The sequence below is a fragment of the Ixodes scapularis genome, unplaced genomic scaffold, assembly GCF_016920785.2.
Source record: "Ixodes scapularis isolate PalLabHiFi unplaced genomic scaffold, ASM1692078v2 PGA_scaffold1__304_contigs__length_218370807, whole genome shotgun sequence".
NCBI classification, from domain to species: Eukaryota; Metazoa; Arthropoda; class Arachnida; order Ixodida; family Ixodidae; genus Ixodes; species Ixodes scapularis.
Window position 1 is genome coordinate 100379754 of NW_024609846.1, and position 20862 is coordinate 100400615.

General features: G+C 48.3%; 1 protein-coding gene and 1 pseudogene across 1 annotated transcript in view; both read right to left on the reverse strand.

The window, feature by feature from the left end:
• Positions 1 to 5860: 5860 nt before the first annotated feature.
• LOC121835784 lies at positions 5861 to 6707 on the reverse strand (annotated as a pseudogene).
• A 9948-nt stretch (positions 6708 to 16655) lies between these two features.
• Positions 16656 to 20862, reverse strand: part of LOC8030804 (piezo-type mechanosensitive ion channel component-like) — a 48281-nt gene continuing 44074 nt past the window's right edge. The window contains exon 11 of the mRNA XM_042290279.1: positions 16656 to 16993. Within this exon, the coding sequence (XP_042146213.1) occupies positions 16723 to 16993 (271 nt within the window). The 3' untranslated portion in view covers positions 16656 to 16722. The remainder of the gene's footprint in view (positions 16994 to 20862) is intronic.

The following is a 20862-nucleotide window of genomic DNA, read 5'->3' on the forward strand; positions in this document are numbered from 1 at the left end:
GCCAAGCTTGACGAGGGCTGGATGAGCGATAGCTCCGTATTTTATTATGGGGTGGTAGCTGGTGTCACCCACTAGTGGAAAGGTTCCCGAAATGGGGGGACCCAAAGAATGCGCGCTGCCTGGTTTCCGCGACGCAGCGCGGCATACATTTGAGCTTATGAAACAATTTTTATTGCTCGTGGTACAAATAATCGGCAAGGTAGAACTAAATTCACCCTTCTTTGAAAAACTTCTAACTGTTTGGCTGTCTGAATTGAAGACAAGCCTCGTTGAGATTTTATTTCAAGTTAGAAAGAGGACGACGAACTTCAGTCCTATAGAAACAATAAGGAAGAAGGGAGCAGTGAAAGGCGGGTGGTAAACCGGCAGCATGGTTGGCCAGCATGTAAGAGCTGTATATAAAACCATCATAAAATGAAAAACCTGTAACTCGGCTCCACTGAAAATTGACCTATTAGTAAATTACCCGAAAATCGAGAAGAACGCTGGGAGTGTAATTCTACGATCCGCGCGCGCTGGCCTTCCACTTATAAAAAATTTGAAGTAAATAATTCATAATAAATCTTTGACGAACGCGCGTGCAAAGCAAAATTTGTTTTAGGCTTTTTGCTTCTGAACAGTTTGTTAGAAAACGATGTTTATTGATTCGATTAGTGAGCGGATTCCATGATGCTACACTGGCTACGCCATTGCTGGATCTCTGCGTCTGTGGCTTTAGCTCGGCTTGGCTTTCTCGACAGTCCAGTGTCTTTTGCTTGGCTTGGCTTCCTTGACATCCCCCTTTTTTTCTTTAGAGATCAAGCCCGACGACTGGTTTGATTATGTGACCTGATTTGGTAACGGTGGTTGAGTCTGCCGGGTTCTCTCGCTGGGGGCTGGGGCACACTCGGCTGTCGGTCACAGGCTGTAACGCATATGGCTCGATGCTGGTAGTATGAGTTTTTGCAGCGTGGTGTAGCTCAGCCTTAGTCGGACGAACAAAGGACGTATTGCGACGGTACTGTCCCTTTGGCGTCTGTACTATCACAGACCGAGGTTCTTCCGAAAGACGTACGACTGTTCCAGGAACCCATCTCCTGTTTTCTTCCCAAACTTTGACTTTATCGCCTGGGGCCATGGCAGGGGCTCGTTTGGAGTGCTGGTCAGCGTAAGCCTTCTGCTGGTTGCGCTCGTGACGCAGCTTGTCCGGCACGCTTTGGATTATTTCGGGCTTTAGTAGCTTGTTGTGTGTGGGAACTGGAGTTCTTGTCCTCCTGCTGTACAGTCTCTGTGCAGGTGAACCCAGTTCTTCACTCCTTGGCGTGTTTCTGAAACTGAGGAGGGCCATTTGTATGTCGCTTCCATCCAGAGAGCATTTTCGGAGAATCCCTTTTGCAGTCTGAACGGCTCGTTCAGCAAGACCGTTTGACTGCGCATATCTCGGACTTGAAGTCACGTGTTGGAAGCCCCAGTCTCTGCTAAAGTTCTTGAATTCTTGTGCTGCGTAACAGGGACCGTTGTCTGTTTCAATCACCTTGGGGACACTATGAGTTGCTAGCCACACTTTCATGACGTTTACAACTTCTTTTGACGATTCTCCTGAGAGCTTCTTGAAGTCTAGGTATCCAGAGTAGCTGTCGACAATGACAACGTAGGACTTTCCTTCGAAGTTGAAGAGATCTGATGCTACTCTTTCCCACGGGAGGTTTGGTATTTCTTTGAGATGAAGTGGCTCTCTCGCTGGTTTCTTGTCAGAATTGCTTGGCATGTGGCACATCTTTCCACGTAGCATTTGATGTCTGTCGTTAGCCCTGGCCAGTATACAGTCTCGCGGGCTCTCATTAGACAACTGTTTATGCCTAGATGTCCCGCGTGGATCTGGACGAGCAGTCTGTTTCTCCAAGTCTTCGGAATGACTATCCGATCGCTTCTGAACAACATGTCTTTATACACAGCGAGTTCATCCCTAAATGACCAATACAGCTTCATTGGGTCACTGAGCCCTCTTGTGGTGTTTGGCCATCCTTCTTTCGTGGCTTGGATCACTTCTTGGATTTCTTTGTCATGGGCAATGTCCCTCTTTAGTTCTTCCATTGTTTCAGGTGACATGGGTACAATTGCCATCACTTGTATGTCATCTCTATATGCACCTGCCGACTCGTTCTTGATGCAGTCTCTGCTCAGTAGATCTGCGATCACGAGTTCCTGTTCCTTTCTTGTAGACGATTGTTGGTGCGTACTGCTGTACGTCAAAGAGAAGTCTTTGTAGTCGAGGAGGGGCTTTGCTCAGCGGCTTCTTTGCGATGCTCTCGATCGGCTTGTGGTCAGTCTCGATGGTTAGAGGTCTTCCATAGATATATTGGTGAAATTTCCGGCAGCCGCATCGGATCGCTAGTGCCTCCTTCTCGATCTGAGGGTAGTTCTGTTGTGCTTCCGTCATTGCTGCTGAGGCGTAGGCAACAGGCTTTCCTTCTTGTAGGAGAACAGCTCCTAGGGCTTTTGAGCTTGCGTCCACTGAAAGGGTCATAGCACCATTAACGTTGTAGTATGCGAGTGTTGGTGCACTCTTCAGCGCTTGCTCGATTTCGGTCAGTGCCTTGCTCTGTTCCTCTGTCCACAGGTACTCATTGTCCTTGGTGATGAGCTTTCTCAGTGGTGCAGTCTTGTCCGCAAGGTTGGGTACGAACTTCTGGAGATACTTGATCATCCCTAGCAGTCTCTGTAGCTCGGTCTTGTTCTTTGGTTCATTTAACTGGTCGATGGCGGCTACCTTTTTTTGGTCTATCTTGAGTCCTTCTGCAGTGATTTCGTGACCAAGAAACTTGACTGCAGGCTTGTCAAAGACACACTTGTCTTTGTTGAGTTTAGTGCCAGCTTCTTTCAGAGCATCTATGACCTTCTTTGTAGTTTCTTGCAGCTGTTCGCTTGTTCCGGCATACACCAGGATGTCGTCCATGGAGTTGACGGCGTTCGGAATCCCTTCCAGAATTCTGCTGATGACTTGTTGAAAAACTTCCGGTGCTGTGGCTATGCCAAATGGAACTCTCTTAAAGCAGTACCTGCCCCACGGAGTGCTGAAGGCTAGATACTTTTTGGTGCGCTCTGACACTTGCATTTGCCAAAATCCGTTCTTGAGGTCTAGCAGAGTGAACCGCTTGGATCCTCTGAGATGCGCAACAATTTCTTCCACAGTCTTGAGAGGATAGTTTCGTCTTATGAGAACTTTGTTCAGTTCCACTGGATCGATGCAGATCCTGATCTTTCCTCTCTGCTTCACAACAACCATTTCACTGCAAAATGGAGTTGGTTCTGTGATTTTTTCGACGATTCCTTTCTGTTCCATGCTTGTGAGCTCTTGCTTGACTTCATCCATAAGTGCATATGGGACCCTTCTTGGTGGCTTGTTTTCCAGCTTCTTGCTTGCTTCCTCTTTGACATCGGCATCATAGACAAAGTTCTTGATGCAACCGATGCCTTGAAATATTTCGTCATCTTCTTGCGTTGCTTGGACTGTGTGCACTCTCTTCACGAGGTTGAGGAGCTCGCATACGTTCTGACCCAGAACTGGTGTCACGTCAGAGTTCACGACGAGGAATTTCAGTTTCGCTGGCTGATCACGGACAGTGCATGCTTCTCTCACCTCACCAGGGGCGGATCCAGACCTCCATTTTAGGGGGGGGGGGGGGGGCGGTTCCTCGGTGTAAAACGGCGGGGGGTCGGGGAGGGGGGAGTGTTTATTTTTTTTTTGTGGAATTATCGTTTTTACTAAACTCTGATAACATAATATAGATCTTGAGAGCTTTTGTATCGGTTTACCTGTCGGGGATGAACTCTTTGAATTAAAACCTTTCGGGTGACCATGCTAGAGGTAAGTATCGAAAATTGTGGTGACACTATCCTTTCTGAAACTTGGGTTTCAGACCGATACTAAGTGAGCAGTCGATTTAGGGCAACTTAAAGACATTGCCTTGGCAGACATTCTGGTTGGAGCTAGTGCTGAACTTCTGCGGCAACGGGAAGAGCGGCTTAAATCAGCGGAGCGAGTACGTTGCAAACAAGCGACAAAAATGGCCCGGCGGCTTCGACGCTGCTCGCGGCGTCAAAACACTGTTGACGCAGCGAGCGAAACGAACGCTGCCAGGCAGGTTCGTCGGTTGTTCGCCGTATATTTGAAATGTCCAGAGCGCAGCACATGCGGCATTGCCAACCCAAACTCGTGTTTTCACGTGTTCTGGATGCAACTCGAGAGAACGAAAGCGAATAATTGTTGAATATTTTTGAAAGCATGTTGCAGTTCGGCAACTATAACTTTTGAACTTAGACAAGGCCTTAAACCAGCAATGGATCCTTCCAAATTATATTCAATTGCACTTCGTCTGGATGTTTTCTGTATCAAAGGAACACTTACTTGTTTCTGGGTAGTTAGCTCATTCGTCAGGGTCGAGAGGACAGGTGCAGAGATATGATAGGGCAGAGCGGTTGTAAGGTCGGCGAATCTCAACTGGGCTAAAGGCCGATCACGACTGCAGCATGGATGTTTGGGAGTCGGTGTTCACTCGAACGGGCAGAGGCACTGTCTATTTAATTTATGTATAGCCGCATCTTTGAAAGGGCTCGTTTTCCCCAAGTCCCTAGGTAGGGAATTCGAACCGCAGTTGCAAACCAGCAAACCTCGCCTCTGTTCCGTTTGACACTCACATATTCGCTCCTGCAAAGCCGCGCGAAAGCTCTGCCGTCAATCCACAGAAGCCGCGTTTAACTCGAAAAGTAAAGACGGCGCCAAGGGGAGACAAGGGGTAGCGGGCACCTTTCCTAAAATATGCCCCGCCACCCTAAGCTGCATCCCCCCCCCCCCCCCCCCCCCCCCCCTGGAACGTCTCCTCCCGTTACGTCCCCTCCGCACTTCCCTTGGCAATGAGCACACCGTGCCAATAAGATACCTTTAGACTTTAGTGAGCCCGTGGGCGACAGCATCTCAAAGCAAGCCAAAAAAGACGTGCCTAAAGACAAGCCCAGAACCACGAAGAAACCATCAAACGAAAAGTGATGAAAAGGCGGCCGCTAGAGAGGAAGGATAATCCGCTACCCTTGAGGAAGGCTGTTTGACGTCTGCGTTTGGGAGCTTTCAGGGCACACATTTTTCGCAGACAACCCCCAAAGAGAGAGAGAGAAAGGGACTAGATATGGTTGAAGGTATTTTCCCCCCGTGCTCGACGTGCTGGCCTTGTTTGGAAGTGTGCCTGCAGTCGAGGACCCTGATATTTGGTGCGCCTCCCCACTGTCTCTCCACTTCGAAACTCCTGGCGCCGTCCCTGTCGGGAAGACGTATCGTGACCTTGACGGAGATAAACCCTACTTTGGAAGCGCCCAGCAGGCGCGTCCGCCCACCGCTGTTTTAATCTTTTGTTTCTCGCGTCGATTGCTTAAGTTTTTTCTTCGAGCTGACGAAGAACCCCGGGGGGGGGGGGGGGGGGGGGGGTTGCCTGTCGAGGCGTTTGGGGGGGGGGGGGGCGATCGCCCCCACCGCCCCCCCCCCCCTTGGATCCGCCACTGCACCTCACCGATCACTTGCATCTTGTGATTGCTGTATGTTGCGATTCTTTTGACTGGCGAAGGAAACACTTGTAGTCTCATGGCTTGGACGTTCTTGTTTGGGAGGACGTTGCATTGCGCTCCTGTGTCCAATTTCATGACAACTTTAGTTACACACTTGAACTGGATTTCTTCTTGCCAGACTGTCTTGCTTGTCTTGGTTCTCAGCTCCGACACATACATTTCTTCTTCAGGGTCTTCGTGGTTGTCGATGGCATGGACCTTGTGTTGCACCATACTTCTGCTTGATCGGCACACTGCAGCAAAGTGTCCTTTCTTTTGGCACTTGTTACACGTCTTGCCATACGCTGGACATTCTTTTGGTCTGTGAAATCCTCCGCAGAAGCTGCATGCTTTTCTTGCCATTCCCGAATTCGCCGGCGCTTGCTCTTTTGTCTCCGCGACAGTCTTCTTTCTCCGTAGCTGCTTTGTCTTCTTCGTGACGGCGTCGACGGTCCTCGTTTCTTTGTTTGCGATTTCTTTGAGCTGCTGTGACGTCTGTTCACTCGCTTTGCAGAGATTCACGGCTTTCTGCAGGTCGACAGTCGGGTCGCTTAGCAGTCTTTCTCTGACATCGTCGTTGGTGATGCCAACGATAATGCGATCGCGTAGTAGTTCATCAGTCAGCTCACCGAACTTGCATTTCTTTGCTTGTAGTCTTGCGGCCGTCAGAAACTCGTTGAAAGTCTCGCCCTCTTTCTGCTTCATTTGATTGAACCTGTACCGTTCGTAGGCATGGTTGACCTTTGGGTGGAAGTGCTCTTTGAACCGTTGCTTTACGATGTCCAGGTTTTTCTTGTCGTCTTCGCTCAGTGGGAGCGTTCGGAACACGTTCTGTGCGTCTGGGCCGATGACAGTCATGAAGTTCGCTACCTGAACTTCGGGGGGTTTCTTCTATAGCTGGATCGCTGTTGCGTACCATTCGTAGCTCTGAAGCCAGTCGTCCCAAACGTCTGGCGACTGCGACGACAGATCAAGAGGCCTCGGCGTCTTTAGACCACCTTCCATAGTTTCGGAATCGGCGCTCACGTGCGTCGGCTTGTTTGTCTTGTTTTAACGGCGTCTTCTTCGCTCCGTCGCTCGAATCAGTGGCTGTATCGTTTCTGCTGAGGTTCTTCTTTCTTCTTCTTGGTAGATCCCGCTTCTGTCATCATGTCAGAAAACGATGTTTATTGGTTCGATTATAGTCGGTTACAAGTCAAGAAGGTAGGAGAAGCTCCTCCCACGAGTGTGATGCGCCCGTTTCAAATCTCTCCGCAGTCGAAAGAAAAGTTCACTGGAAACGCTCTTTGTTCCGCTTCAATGGATTCCCACTTGTCTCCGATCCCACTTTTTAAGAAAGCGACCTTTGTATTCATCGGAGAGGGAACCGAGCCCCTGAAAGCAGCCTTTGTATCCATCGGGGGGGAAGCTAATCCCCGAAAGTCGTATTTGTTTCCGTCGGAGGGGAAAACTCTAATCTCCCTCTCGTGGCTTCCACAATGCTAAGTCAAAGTCGAAAGATAAAGCAAATATGTACAGAAAGGCAAGACCCTCCTCGCGCGTGGGCCGCGACGTCACGGAAACGGTGGGACGCTATTGGATGCAAAGGTGGCGGAGGGATATCTGATTCCCTTTGAGGGGCATTTGCCGCTACCTTCTTAACCTGTAACTGACTATAGTGAGCGGATTCCATGATGCTACACTGGCTACGCCATTGCTGGATCTCTGCGTCTGTGGCTTTAGCTCGGCTTGGCTTTCTCGACAGTCCAGTGTCTTCTGCTTGGCTTGGCTTTCTTGACAGTTATTACTGCAGACGCCAGCGGGTGCAGCGCGTGTAACTACACTAGTAGCATGCACCTCGGTGCTTTTGAAATTTAGCAAAAGGTCTATGGGGGCTCTGTCTGCTTTTGTGTGCTGTCAATACCCGGCCGATTGAGTCAAGGCAATCCACTTTCCAAAGACGTTGTCATGCCGACAACTATCGCGTTCATTTAGGCTTAGGAATGGCCAGAATCGAAAGTCTATCTAAAGAATGCGGCGAGGTCATTGCTCATGCTTTGCGTTTTAAGTGAGGTTAGGCAACGCGAAAAGCTCCTGAACCATTCATTGCTGACTAACGCGCCCGCTACTGCAGCTACTACGACGTATTAGTTACAAAGCGAGCGGCGCTCACTCACCGGGGCACCGCCATGTTTCCCCGCCGTCCTTACTCTGCCGGTCACGTGACCCAAACTTCCCCCTCGTCGGGGAATCCGGTTAACCGCGGTTAGTTAACCAGCTTCGACCAAACGGGCCCTGGGAGGAGAATAGCGACGTCTGTGCAAATCCGGGAGGCACAAAAGAGGATCCTGATAAGAAGGGAGCTCCCTCTTCCCTCTTCTCTGGTGGTCATCGGAGCGCTCTTTGAATGACGTCACGTGCAACGGCACGCACGCATGCAGCAAAACGCCCTCCGAATACGCTTCCCGGCACGGTGGTTCCCGCGACGCCGGAGCCCGTTTCCCGCTTTCTCCTCCTCGCTTCGGGTCGCAGAGACACGTTTCGGAGCAGAGGCGCGAAAGAAACTCCGGAGCCCTCAAAAGTTGACGTCACTCCACTGGCTACAGTTGAAAACGAGCGTGTTGGTTAATAGATACAAAACTTGAAAGTATAAAACAGAGAGGACGAGGACGGGAACAGGACATCTTTCAAAACAGAGAGGACGAGGACGGGAACAGGACATCTTTCATGAAGATGTCCTGTTCCCGTCCTCGTCCTCTCTGTTTTATACTTTCAAGTTTTGTAACTCCACTGGAGCAGATCGCGCGGGAACTTCAAATTCGGCGTTTCGAAATTGTTTCTTTAGTTCACAAATACTAAATTCCCAAGTTTCTAATTTTGAGGGTAATGTCCAGGCATCGTTTTCAATCCTTTCAAACAATAAAAAAATTTGATTTTGATGTGTCCGTGCCCCTTTAAAATGCCGGTCTCTGGAGTTAGCACACACACGGACGTTTAGGAAGGTGGGAAGAGTTAGGAATGTCGGATGTGCAACGTCGAGCATGATAGTTGTGTTTAGTTTTTCACATGAAAACCGGCACGAACTAATTGTGAGCCGAAAACAGGATCAGGTCGGGAGCCACGTTTACACATTGCCGTGTTGACGATGGCTTGCAACATCGACGCTATCCTAGCGGCGTAGTGCCGTGCGAAGCATCTTGGGAACCCCTTGCCCATAGCTCGGGTTTCGATTTGCCGACCTTACTTCACGAAACCCCGTTACGATCAAATGCAGTCCTTGCATTTTGAAACATGTAACTTTCCTTAAATGTATATTAAAATGTAGTTGGGGCCTACCAATAGGGATAAAATGCTGGGGCACATTTTGGAAGGGGGCTCCGAACGTGCCCGTTGCCATTGCCGAGCTTCTCTTGTCTTACCAAAATGCCCAGCCACCGAAGCGGGCGTTGGCGAGCCTCCACAAAGGCCTATGCATGGGGAGAAGGACACAGTAACACCTAAATTTACAATGACCTCTCCTGCTATGGTGATGATGAAGCGACACGAACGGAATAAGAGGGGGAAAAAACTGAAGGTCGGTTATGGCGGCGCCCATGCTCAGCGAACAAGCCGACCGTGCCGCGGCGGTCGCCTATTGTTCGCGGCGATCTGGCGGTAGCCGCCGCAGGAGCATCGGGGAGCAATGGCGACGAACAGCACGGCGGACAGTGTTTTCGTCGTGATTACGACGGAATTTAAGGCAGTTACGAGTTCGGAAAGTTCCTTCAGAAGCCGGTGCCGCCGGCGCAGATTCATCGGGAAGTAATAGCAACGAACAGCACAGAGGACAGTGGGCGATTACGAATCCGGAAAGCTTCTTCGGTAGCCGGTGCAGAATCATCGGGGGGAAGCAATGGCGATGAGCAGCACAGCGGACAGTGTTCCCAAGGCGATTACGACGGGGTTTAAGGCGGTTACGAATCCAGAAAGCTTCTTCCGTGGTGCCAATATAACGAAGGGAAAACTCTTTCATGAATGTGTACGATGTGAAGGAGGTCCGTTTCGACGGACAAGTGGATGTCACGGAGCGCCGTACTCTGCAAACAAAATTAAGCGCGCCCGCAAAAAATTTAGTTGGCCTTGAGTGGACTGCGGTAATTATGTACGCTTATTTCTGAATCAGCTTCGTTTCATTTTCATTTATTTTCATTTATTTTCACCTTAAGGGCCCGGTTAGGATATTACTTGATAACTGGGCGATTTTTTTTTTCGCGCCGTTCCGCGATTCTTTTTACTAGGGAGTTTTAGAATAGCGCACGCAAAAGCTTTGCGTGCGCAAAGAATAGCGTCGTCGCCACTGCGCATGCTCCGAACGCAAACCAGATTTTGCGCTTTGCGTGCGCAATTTTTGCGTGCACTATTTCTCAGAAATAGCGTGCGTACGCAAAGGGTCTTTGCGCTTCTCCAAGGAGGATTCGTGATGAGAAGTTGGCTAAAGCCAAGACAAGCAGAGTTGAAAAAAAAATGGCGGCTTCCATGATTATGTCAGCGGCTGCTTTGGCGGCGTCGTGAGTGCGACGTCGGCGGCATCCTCGTGACTGCGATTTTCAATACGGGACGACATTGTACTCGGTTTGACAACGATCACCGACAGCTTGATGCTTGTGACGCGCGAACATTTCTCGGCGAAGGTACGATGTGCGAAGGTCAGTACACGAGACCTCTCTTGCCGAGGCGACGCAAGCGGACACGACCGGTCAACCACTCGCGCCGCATTCTCACGTTTAAACAAATCTAAAATAATACTCTGGACTAAAAAACTTGTTTTTTTCTTAAGTTAGAGCATTTCGTCTGTGAAATAAAAATTGTGACTGCATCTTGGTGGCGTCGCAAGCGCGAGATGCTTGGGCTTTTGCGTCGCGACGGAGAAACGCTATTCTAAAACTCTCTCGCGTCGCGTGCGCTAATACAAGCGCTAAATTTAGCGCTAGCGTGCGCTAAAATTGCGTACGTTATTCTAAAACTCCCTACTATCTTCCTGTGGGCTGATGGAAATATCCAACGGTAGGCTTAGGAGGGCGACCGCATTCCGCTTCTCGATTCCGGTGAAGTATTTGCTGCATACTTTAGAGTTTGCCTTCGGTGTCGATGCTCGCTAGAAGAGAAAAAAAGTTAATTGTATTATTCGTCAGCAGCTTGAACAAAGCGCGAACTGGAAAATAAGAAACACCACTAACCTGTATGGACGCACAAGTCGCACCCAGGGGGGCTATGTTGCGCTTTTTGGACTCCCAGGAGACTAGGGAGAGGGAAGTGACGTCAACGACACAGCAAACGCAGATTGGGTGTTGAATTCGTTTTCTTCTGTCAACATCCAATCTGCGTTTGCTGTATCGTTGACGTCACTTCCCTCTTCCAAGTCTCCTGGGAGTCCAAAAAGCGCAACATAGCCCCCCAGGTCGCGCAGTACTCCGCCTCGTACGGCTTTGAAGGGACGATGTAGTACATCGTGACGTGCGCGATCTTGCCGACCACGCAGCAATTGTTGCGGCTTTCTTGGTGCGGAATAGCCATTTCAGAAATTACAGCGCTAACCCACTACAACGCACAACCAACGCAGCGACTGGCAGAAGCTCCCCGATGCAACGGACCCGTTTGCCGCTAGAGGCGCCCTGGTCGGGGCTTGAATTAGATCCGCGCGGTTCCTATACCAGAAAGCGTGCTCCCGGAAATTACTTTGTTTAGAAAAACACTGCTGCCTAAAAGCACGTTTTCGTGGTGCCAGCTACGCTCGCGCCGTACCTCAAAACGCTGCACCAAGCAAGAATACTTTGTATCTCTCGAATACATGACTTGTACCGAGCTCGAACCCTCTGCAGCGTGCATTTTGCACCACCGGATTTGATTTTCTTAGCAAGAACAAATCGCAATGACCACCAGCATACATGGTGCGTTGACGTCACGTGCAAACCACGTTAAATAGTTCAGTTTTCTGATGAACTGCGATGCTCTCAGCACTAGCAAAAGTGGATGTCCCAATTGAAAAGTTGTGCCTTATATATAGCAACCTTGTGATGATATGTGGCAACCTAATAAAATGTTAGAGCGCGCATGACTGATTGAGCACATAGTTGTAAAGTGAGGGCCCAAAGCGGAGACAGCAATTTGCAAAGTTTCGAGCTCGTGAAAGCCAATGTCTAAATGTGGTTTATATTAGAAATATATTGTTTGTCCTTCACGCTATTTGTGTGTAATGAGGAATATCATGAGGCAGGCATCTCTATGTATTAATTTTGCAGTAGGGCGTTGTGCATGAGATTATTTAGAGGAATACCATTTATTATATATCTCCTTTTCTGCACATTTTGTGTAATTGCCTTCAGATCTACTATGTGATCACACAGTCCTTTTTGACATACCCCGCGACATGACGTTTCACACCGCGAATTATCGAGAAAAAAAAAGTTTGCGCTGACTCAACAGCTGGCGTTTTCGGGAATTGTCCTCACTTGTCGGTTTTAAGCGGTCATGGGAATTTTCCAGTAAAATATATTGATGACAATGAAAATTGTTCAGTCACCGACTGAAGATTTGGCAACAGAAATAAAGGGCCGATCACCTTAAAAGATATTCATCATAAATAAATTCACTCAAAAATTATCTAAAATATGCTCTGCAAATTTGTTTCGGCGTTTTTATCCTCGGTAGACCATAAGCGATTTGAGAGAGCCTTTCTGGATTTTTAAACTGCCTAAAAAAAAAAAAAAAAACTGTGTTTCTGACACACATTTACCTTCTCGACCATGTAGAAGTTTGTTAGTGCCTCTTTTATGTGATGAGCAACAATTTTTGTCTGTAGGCGGTAGAAAAACAAAGAACACGGAGGCGCGCGGCGGAACTGTGACGATTGCGCACGCAGACCAGTGTTGTACGGAACGGCGTTCCAAGGAACGGCATTCCTGGAACGCGTTCCTTTTAGGAGGAACGAAGGAACGCCGTCGTTCCATTTTACATCGGTGGAACTGGAACGGGAACTCGTTACATTTTTACGGGAACGGAAAGAGTAACGGCGTTCGTTTCTTTCGTTCAGTGGGGTTTTTATTTCACTTCTACGAGGGAAATTTTAAATATATTACGATTTACGTAATATGTTCGTATATATTACGAATATATTGTAATTTGTTCGTAAATATATATAATATATATTTGCGAACATATTGTTTTTAACTCGTTAACTTTTCGGCTACTTATCTTAGGCTTTATTTTGTGTGGTCCTCGCCTGGTAACAGACGGGTGCAGGAGAGCTGGTGGACATTGATTCTTTTTGAGTGCCCGAGACTGAGGTACAAAAAGCAAAACATATAGTCGAAGGAAAAGACACAGAAAGAGGGACGTTTCAAACTCAGCTCCTTTCTATGCCCCCCCCCCCCCCCCCCCCCTTTCCACTAATCCTCATACCCCCAGAAATCTAAGGACGACTAAAGCCAGTTCTGAACTTCCATAAAGAGACCTACAGTTATAACAAAATCACAGACTACCAGACATCCAACGCACCCTTGTATCATGAACATTGGTCACTTAAAAGATGCATAAAAATTAACCTTTATTCCTTCTCCCCTTGTCCCAACCTTGAAACTGAACAACGAATCCAACCTTCACAAAGACGTACTTGTAGTTTTCAAGACTAATCTTCCAAAAGCCCTATCCTCTCCTTCACTTGTTCGTCTTGCGGACAGCAACATCGAGGAGCAACTGTTCTTAAACTGGTTAAGTTCGAACAAGGGACTTCGTTAGGTTGAAACGTGTGAGGTTGTTGTAAAACACTCGTGCATTGTGGGGTAACAGTACATTTGGCTCGTCTGAATCGTTCACCACAAGCATAAATATGGTTAAAAGCTGAGATTTTAAAACTTGAATATATCAACAAATCAAACCTTGATTCCGCTTGTTTTCTACTTTTGGTGCCCTTCCATCACGACATATAAATCTGTATGTTCTCATTTGATGAGATTGATAAAAAGAAATTGATTAATCTAATTATATATGGTAATCAGCAAACTACAAATGTAACGTACATGTAACGATACGTTCAATTTTTTAACTGTAACGGGAACGAGTTTCTTTTTCACATATAGAATTTGTAACGGGAACGCGTTCCAAAATCAGAAGGAACGAGCTTTCGTTCCTTTTTTTAGGAACGTGTACAACATTGACGCAGACCGCCATGAAGAAAGTGACCAATTAAGTAGCTGTAATGTCAAGTAGGATATGTACTAATTTGTTTTATTAACAAGAAAAAGAAAACGAAAAATGAGCAAGGGTGATGCTTATTTGCAAATCGAAATGACCGGCATTTTGTCAAGAACAAACCTCAAACGCCAAGTTATGCCGGAAATGTTCACTTGGGTACGCGCTATTTTAGACCAGATTTGATCTGAGTAAGAAGGTTCGTATAGATTAAGATGAAAAACTTTGATCAATCTTTTCTCTATAATTATATACCTGCATCACGGTGATGATTGTAAACTCTGTTAGTCAGGATAACAAATGTTGTGATTGCCGCTTGGTGTTTCTACAAACGGTAGACTGCAAGGGCTTGTCCTAAAACTTTCACGACATCTTGAAAATAATATTGCTTTTAGCTCAGTTTCATCGTCATCATATATATTGTGAAAAGTACTTTGTGAACTGGATTTTACAATATATATGGCGAGAAGGTGCCCATTCCGTTTTTACGCACTAGACTGATAACCTTTCGATTCGGGCAAAATATATGCGACTGATGTAAACAAATAGATGTTGAGTCGTATAAACGCGACGTTTCGTATGATAATCTAGCTTTTCTGTTACTGTTTCGTTGAAATTAAATAACGCAATTTGTTATTTTTGGTACCGGAAAATAAAAGTGGATTGTACGAGTGATAAAAGCTATGAAGTTTCTCGTTTCACGGTTGAAATCGTGCGTATTGCCAAAACAACGCGAAAAATATCGTTCAAGCCGCTTTGAACCGGTTCGAAGCGTTAATTTCGCTCCTTGAAATTTAACCGAAAGCTGTGAACCCGAACCCAAACCGAACCGATAAAAATTTCGGTTGGACACTTTGGTTAGCATGACCCTCAGAAACGCCACACACTTAACTCTTTGAGAAACACTAACGCTGACCCCTTCACCGTTTTCTTTTGGCTTTCTCTTGGTTCCCCTGTTTTTTGCTGCCATATTTTTTTTGCTTCGCTACGGGGTCAATGTTAGCAACGCATAAAGTTAGGCGAGTTGGTTTGACATCATGAAAGGGAAAGAGCGCGAAAATAAACGAGGGAGCTAACGACAGACACGGCACTGCTCCCCTTCTACTCGTCCCTTGTTTATTTTCGCGCTGTTCCCCTTTCATGATGTCAGTGTCAGCGTTTCGCAAAGGGGGGCGTGTGTGGCGTTTCCAAGGGTCATGCTAACGGATTCCCCAAGGATCCACCAATGGATCTTCCTGTAATCTTTGTACCCCTTTCTTGTACTCTGCCTGTCAGAGTACGTCGATGTCCTTTGATACTGTCATCCGTATCACTCGTGGAAAGAACCATATCCGTACCACTCGTGGAAGGAACCGCAGCCATACCACTCGTAGAGTGAACCGCATCCGTTGTTTTAACTCTAGAGACACATCACAGCTAACGCACCACTACTACGGACACCCACAGCGAAGCACAACCGGCGACGGCAGAGCGGCAGCTGAGCACGCCCGCATTCCACTGTGCCGCGGCGCAACACCTCCTAGATAACAAAGCCGTAGTGCTGAATAAGACTTCGGTGTCAGAGACGACCAACGCTGGCCACAGATTGGACACGACGAGTGCGTCTACGTTCGGCTTAAACTTGACTCGAAGCCGAGCGCGGACGCAGCACTCGTTTCCCATCTGTGTCTACAGCGTCGGCCTTCTCTGATGACGTCATCGCATTCAGCACTTCGTCTTTGTTATCTAGGAGGTGTTGCGCGGCGCCTCCTCCTCTCTGGCTCCACGCCAACTGTGCGCGTGAATTTGCCGAAAACAAAAGGTTCGTTTTGACGAAGACCAGGCAGAGGAGTGCTCACGTCAGCGCCTCGGACCAATTGGAGCGTCGCACGCAACAACTGACCAAGAAAGACACTGCCGAGTTTTCTTTAAAACGAGCGTTCTGCATTAGAAGCTTTGTTGTGCGAGCGGTTTTTTTTTTTCAATATTTTTTTTTTTTTGTAAAGTTTTATCACGAAGCGTGGGGGTCCCAGTATCCCCCAGTGACGGCATTGGAAAGCGGCTCAGATTGGACCCGAGCATTGAATGGGCACTCGATTTGGGCTCGTGATAATCAATAGCTCGACAAGCATTCGGGTAGTAGCCAGTGTTCAATCGCTGCATTGACAATAGCCGAACCCTAAAAATGTATGGAACTCGGCGCGTGTTCTGTGCTTGACAACGTTCTCAATGCGTGGCTTTAATCAATATTGGCGGCATATAATCGGCTCCAGATCAGTGGGCCGCTTGTTCTGGCTTCGAGTTGAGGAAGTGAACGCTGCTCGCCTTTCATTTATTTTTTTCTAAGACGTTTATTGTTGGGGGGGGGGGGGGGAGCGAACGCGTGTTTCATTGATCCTTTACGTCAGGGATTCGTTCTAAGCGATGTTCGCGCAAAGTACAAAAGTTTTTGCCATACCCTTTCCTTTTAAGGGTGAAAGGAGGATAACAGTGCTTATTAAATACCAGGACTCGACTATAAGATGGTCACTTCTAGACGCGGTATGTTTAATTAATTATAAATTAAGAAACGTCACATTGTGAGTAATGGACATCGTCAGAGCTGAAGCTAAGAATAGTAGAAATGGCAAAAAACAACAAAAAAATCAAAACCACTAAAAAAAAAGATCCTCGTAATAGCACAAGCGAAGACAAAGTGCAATCATAACGAAGCAAAGCAATACCGAGGGCCTGAGAGATTATGCACATTGTAATAAAAACACACATACACACTAACACTTCCAGCTTCTCTCTTTTCATTGCGTATGCATGCCAGCTTGCGTCAATGCGACAAGCTCGTTAAGCGACTTTATACACAGCACACACTGAAGTTTCATTGTGCACACAGGCAAACACACCTAACGATCACATCGTAAGGTGTGATATCAGAGGGCAAGCGCTGATGCGAGACCGATGGAACCATCATTAGCGGCGCGCCTGCAGCTGGGTGTCAGTGAGCCGCGTCCACTTGATGAGGGTCTCCGGTGAGCGGTACAGAAAGATGAGCTTGGCGAAGAGGTCCTCTTCGAGGCTCATCTCCCTGCTCTCGCGCACCAGGTAGATGTCCAGGCAAAGCTGGAGTACGCGGTCCACGTTGGGCAGGTCGTCGTACATGATGGTGAAAGCCATGCCCGCCATGATGCGCCGTAGCAGGCGCACGATCACCAACGCGAACGTCGTGTATAAGCCCACGATCCTGTAGAAAGCAAAGGGTACAGTCAGCTTCTGAATATGGGAGCCCAGCACAGTTTTATCCATGTGTCTAAAGTCAGTGGTTATCACGTGACGTCTTTGTCCCGTGCTGGTGGCAACGTTACTAGACTAGCTCAGTTATGGAACTGCCCATAGATGCTACCCGCCTCTCCCCCCACAGCTCAACTCCCGTCATTCAACGCGACACCGATGTTTGCTTTTTTTCTTCTTTTTTTTTTTTGGGGGGGGGGGGGGGGGTGGTTGCTATGATAACTGCAGTATATCCTCTGCAAAACGTATGTTTCGAAGCATAGCGTCCGGATGGCGTTTCAACGCAGTTTTGAAACAAAACTCAAGATGGCGCTTCAAACGACGGGAGGTCAGAGCGGAAGGTGGACTGAAGTAAATCAGGGAGCCGGTTGAGGGGGTATCCCTTTTCGCGGGAGTTCCACAACTGAGGTCGTTATTCTGGGTCATTCCCATTGCAGGGAGGGAGAGTACGAAGTCGAGCTGGTTAGGAACTATTATTAAAAAAAAAAAAAAAACGTAACAATAAAAAAAAAAAAAAAAAAAAAAAAAAAAAAACCCGGACAGCGCGGCACAGAATCTCCGCCCGGAAACACCACCGGGTCCTTGGGAGCCGGTGGTGTTTCCGGGTGGCGGTTCTGTCTGTGTGGGGATGGTGTCTGTCTGTCTAGCTCCGTTGGAGTGGTCTCTTTCGGTCCACCTTTCTTTCTACCTGTTTTTGTGCGGACGGGTATTTATTGGCTTCCTCCTGTGAATAAACTCAGCTACGTTTGAAATTGTGTGTCGTGCTGTCTGTTTTTCTTTTTATTTGTCCCAGTCTCAGGTTTTCTTTCAATGATGTCCTTGCCGATAAAATAGATTCGGTTGTGCGAAGTCTGTGCTCCAAAGAGAACGCGCTCAGCAGTAAGGCGACCACATAGGCGACTGATGTGACGTCAATGAAAAGCCACGTATAACGATGGTTATGAGCGGCGAGAAGGTGTTTCTGAACCGGTTCTACCTCGACGCACTGTCGACATTCCCCATCTAGCACGTGAAGTCGTGTCCGCCTCTCCTAAAGAAAGCCGTAGTGGGGCACAGATTGGACCCGAATTCTACGTCAGCATTCGGCCGAGACTTATGCTCTGAGCCTCAGCTGAAAGCTGACGCAGACTCGCGTCCAATCTGTACGCCGCGTTAGCCTTCTCAACGTGACGTCAAAAATTCAGCACCACGGCTTTTCTTACCTGGCCAAAGCGCTGTTTACAAACAAGTTCTCGTTTGCCGCCACCAGGTATGGGTGCTGCGCGTGCGCAGAAACGAGATTCGCATCAAGTGAAGCGCGTCTGAGCGTGCGCCGTACCGACAGTAGCGCCACCGCAGTGGCGCGACATCAGAGCCGCGCACTGGTGTATGCGGAAAATCGGCCCCGGGCTCTGACGAGATAACTAACAAAATATTAAGAAACCTGGACAATGACTCCATCAGCACTCTGACGGAGTACATGCAAGATATTTGGACTAAAGGCCACCTGCCTCAGCAGTGGAAGTCGGCAAACGTAATTCTAATCCCAAAGCCGGGCAAACCCCCTAGACTAGAAAATTTAAGACCAATTTCCCTAACCTCACGCATGGGGAAATTGATGGAGCGCGTAGTCCAGACCAGATTGACGCGCTTTATGGAGCAAAACGACCTGTGGCCGTGCGAGATGGTGGGCTTCCGGCCGGGCTTGAGCACGCAGGACGTGATGCTCCGACTCAAACATGACATAATCGATTCGCGTTCTAGAGATTCCAAAGTAATTCTCGGCCTGGACTTGACAAAGGCTTTTGATAATGTTAAACACGAAGCGATCCTTTGCGGTCTCCAAGAAATTGGGGTAGGTACGCGAACGTACGACTACATCAAGGACTTTTTGTCAGACAGAACTGCCTGCATAAAGTTCCAAGACATTGAGTCACACACACTAAAGTTAGGGAGCAGGGGCACGCCGCAGGGCTCGGTTCTCTCCCCGTTCCTTTTCAACGTGGCAATGAGGAGCCTCCCAGCAGCTCTGAGGAGCATAAAGGGGCTGAATTCCAGTATTTACGAGGAGCGCTTGCAGGTGGCGACAGACACTGTCGTGGACTATGCTGCCAATAGGGGTCTCTCCTGCTCTCCGCAAAAATCAAAATTATTCGTCTATAACCCAAAGTCTCTCCGATACAAACGCAGCTGGGATTTTAGCATTAAAGTTGAGGACAAACCAGTTCCAAAGGTAGACCAGATCAGAACCTTGGGACTATTCCTTCAGGAGAATGAATATAATAATGGGGCAATCAAAAGGCTATAGAAAGATTTGCCACGCAAGCCCTTGGAATATTTAAAAGGGTCGCGCTTAAAGGACGAGGTCTGAAGGAAAGAAGCTTGCTTAAACTAATTCAAGCATACGTAATAACCCGCGCGAGCTATGCCACGCCTTCCTTAAACATCAGGTCGGAGGAGAGAAGGAAACTAGACTCGCTCATCCGACGATGCACAAAGAGGGCCCTGGGCTTACCAATTAGCACCTCCACAGTGACGCTCCTCTCTGTGGGAGTGCACAATACCTGGGACGAAATAGCGGAGGCTGTCAGAATTTCGCTGCTCGAAAGACTTAGCCGAACGACCACGCGTGCAGAGCTATCCTCGAGATGGTAGGCCTGCAAACAAATAGGGGACTACGAGTCAAGTCAAGCATTCCGCAGGACTGCCAAGAAAACCTAATAATTCTCCCCCTCCCTCGTCACATGCATCCCATATTCATACGGAGAGGAGGGAGATGAGAGTAGAAGCGCAAATCAGACGCTTCGATTTAATGGACAGCAAGTCGGTTGCGTATGTGGACGCGGCGAGTGGCAAGTCGGGTGCGGCGGTCGCCTCGGTGGTTGACGGCCGAGGTGCTCCCGTATCGGCCGCCACCATTAGAAGTCGCAACGCAGAAACGGCTGATGAAGTTGCGATAGCGCTCGCTTGCGTTGGAACGAAAGGCAATTTTATTATTAGAGATATCAAAACGGCCATCTGGAATTTCGGGAAGGGTAGGATCTCGCCGGAAGCGGCAAGGATTCTGACCGGTAGACAACTAAACAGAAAAATTAGCCTAATTTGGACCCCCGCACACACGTCCGTTCCTGGCAACGAGGCCGCCCACGAGTTAGCCCGAGCTCTCTACTTGCGGGTAACTGTGGAGCCGCCCGACTGCCGGAACATGGACGATCGTCTGCAAAATTATTCGGAGATTGTCGAAAATTATAGACCACAAAGGAAACAGGTGCCATCACCGTACAAAAGTCTAAGCAATAGGGAGGCAGTCGCATGGCGGCGCCTGCAAGCTGGGAACTTCATAAACCCAGTCTGGGCATACCATGTTCGGATAGATGACAGACAAAACGATAAGTGCAAGCACTGTGGGGCGAGATGGACCCTTGACCACATAATCTGGGAATGTGCTAGCTCCTCAGGGGCTAAAGCAAATATAAATTGTAGAGTAGCCTGGGAAGCCCTGCTGCGGAGCGAGGTCCCTGCTCCACAGCAGCAAGCCATCCGCCTGGAGGAAGAAGCCGCGAAGAGCCAAAACCTTTGCCTGCTTCTAATCGTGGAGGTCCCGGGCCCCGTATCCTAGGCCTGCATGCCGGGAACGAGGACTAGGGGTCTCCTTATCTGGTGGAACATTAAAGTTGTTATCTATCTATCTGGTGTATGCGGAGCGCAAGTTTGTCTGCTTGCGCAGGGGATGCCGGGACGTCAGAATGCCGAGCTCTGATTGGCTCCGATCGGTAGGGTAGGGGGTAGACCTCAAGGTAACGATAGCATTGAGATCCACCTACTATCCTTCCAATCAGAGCT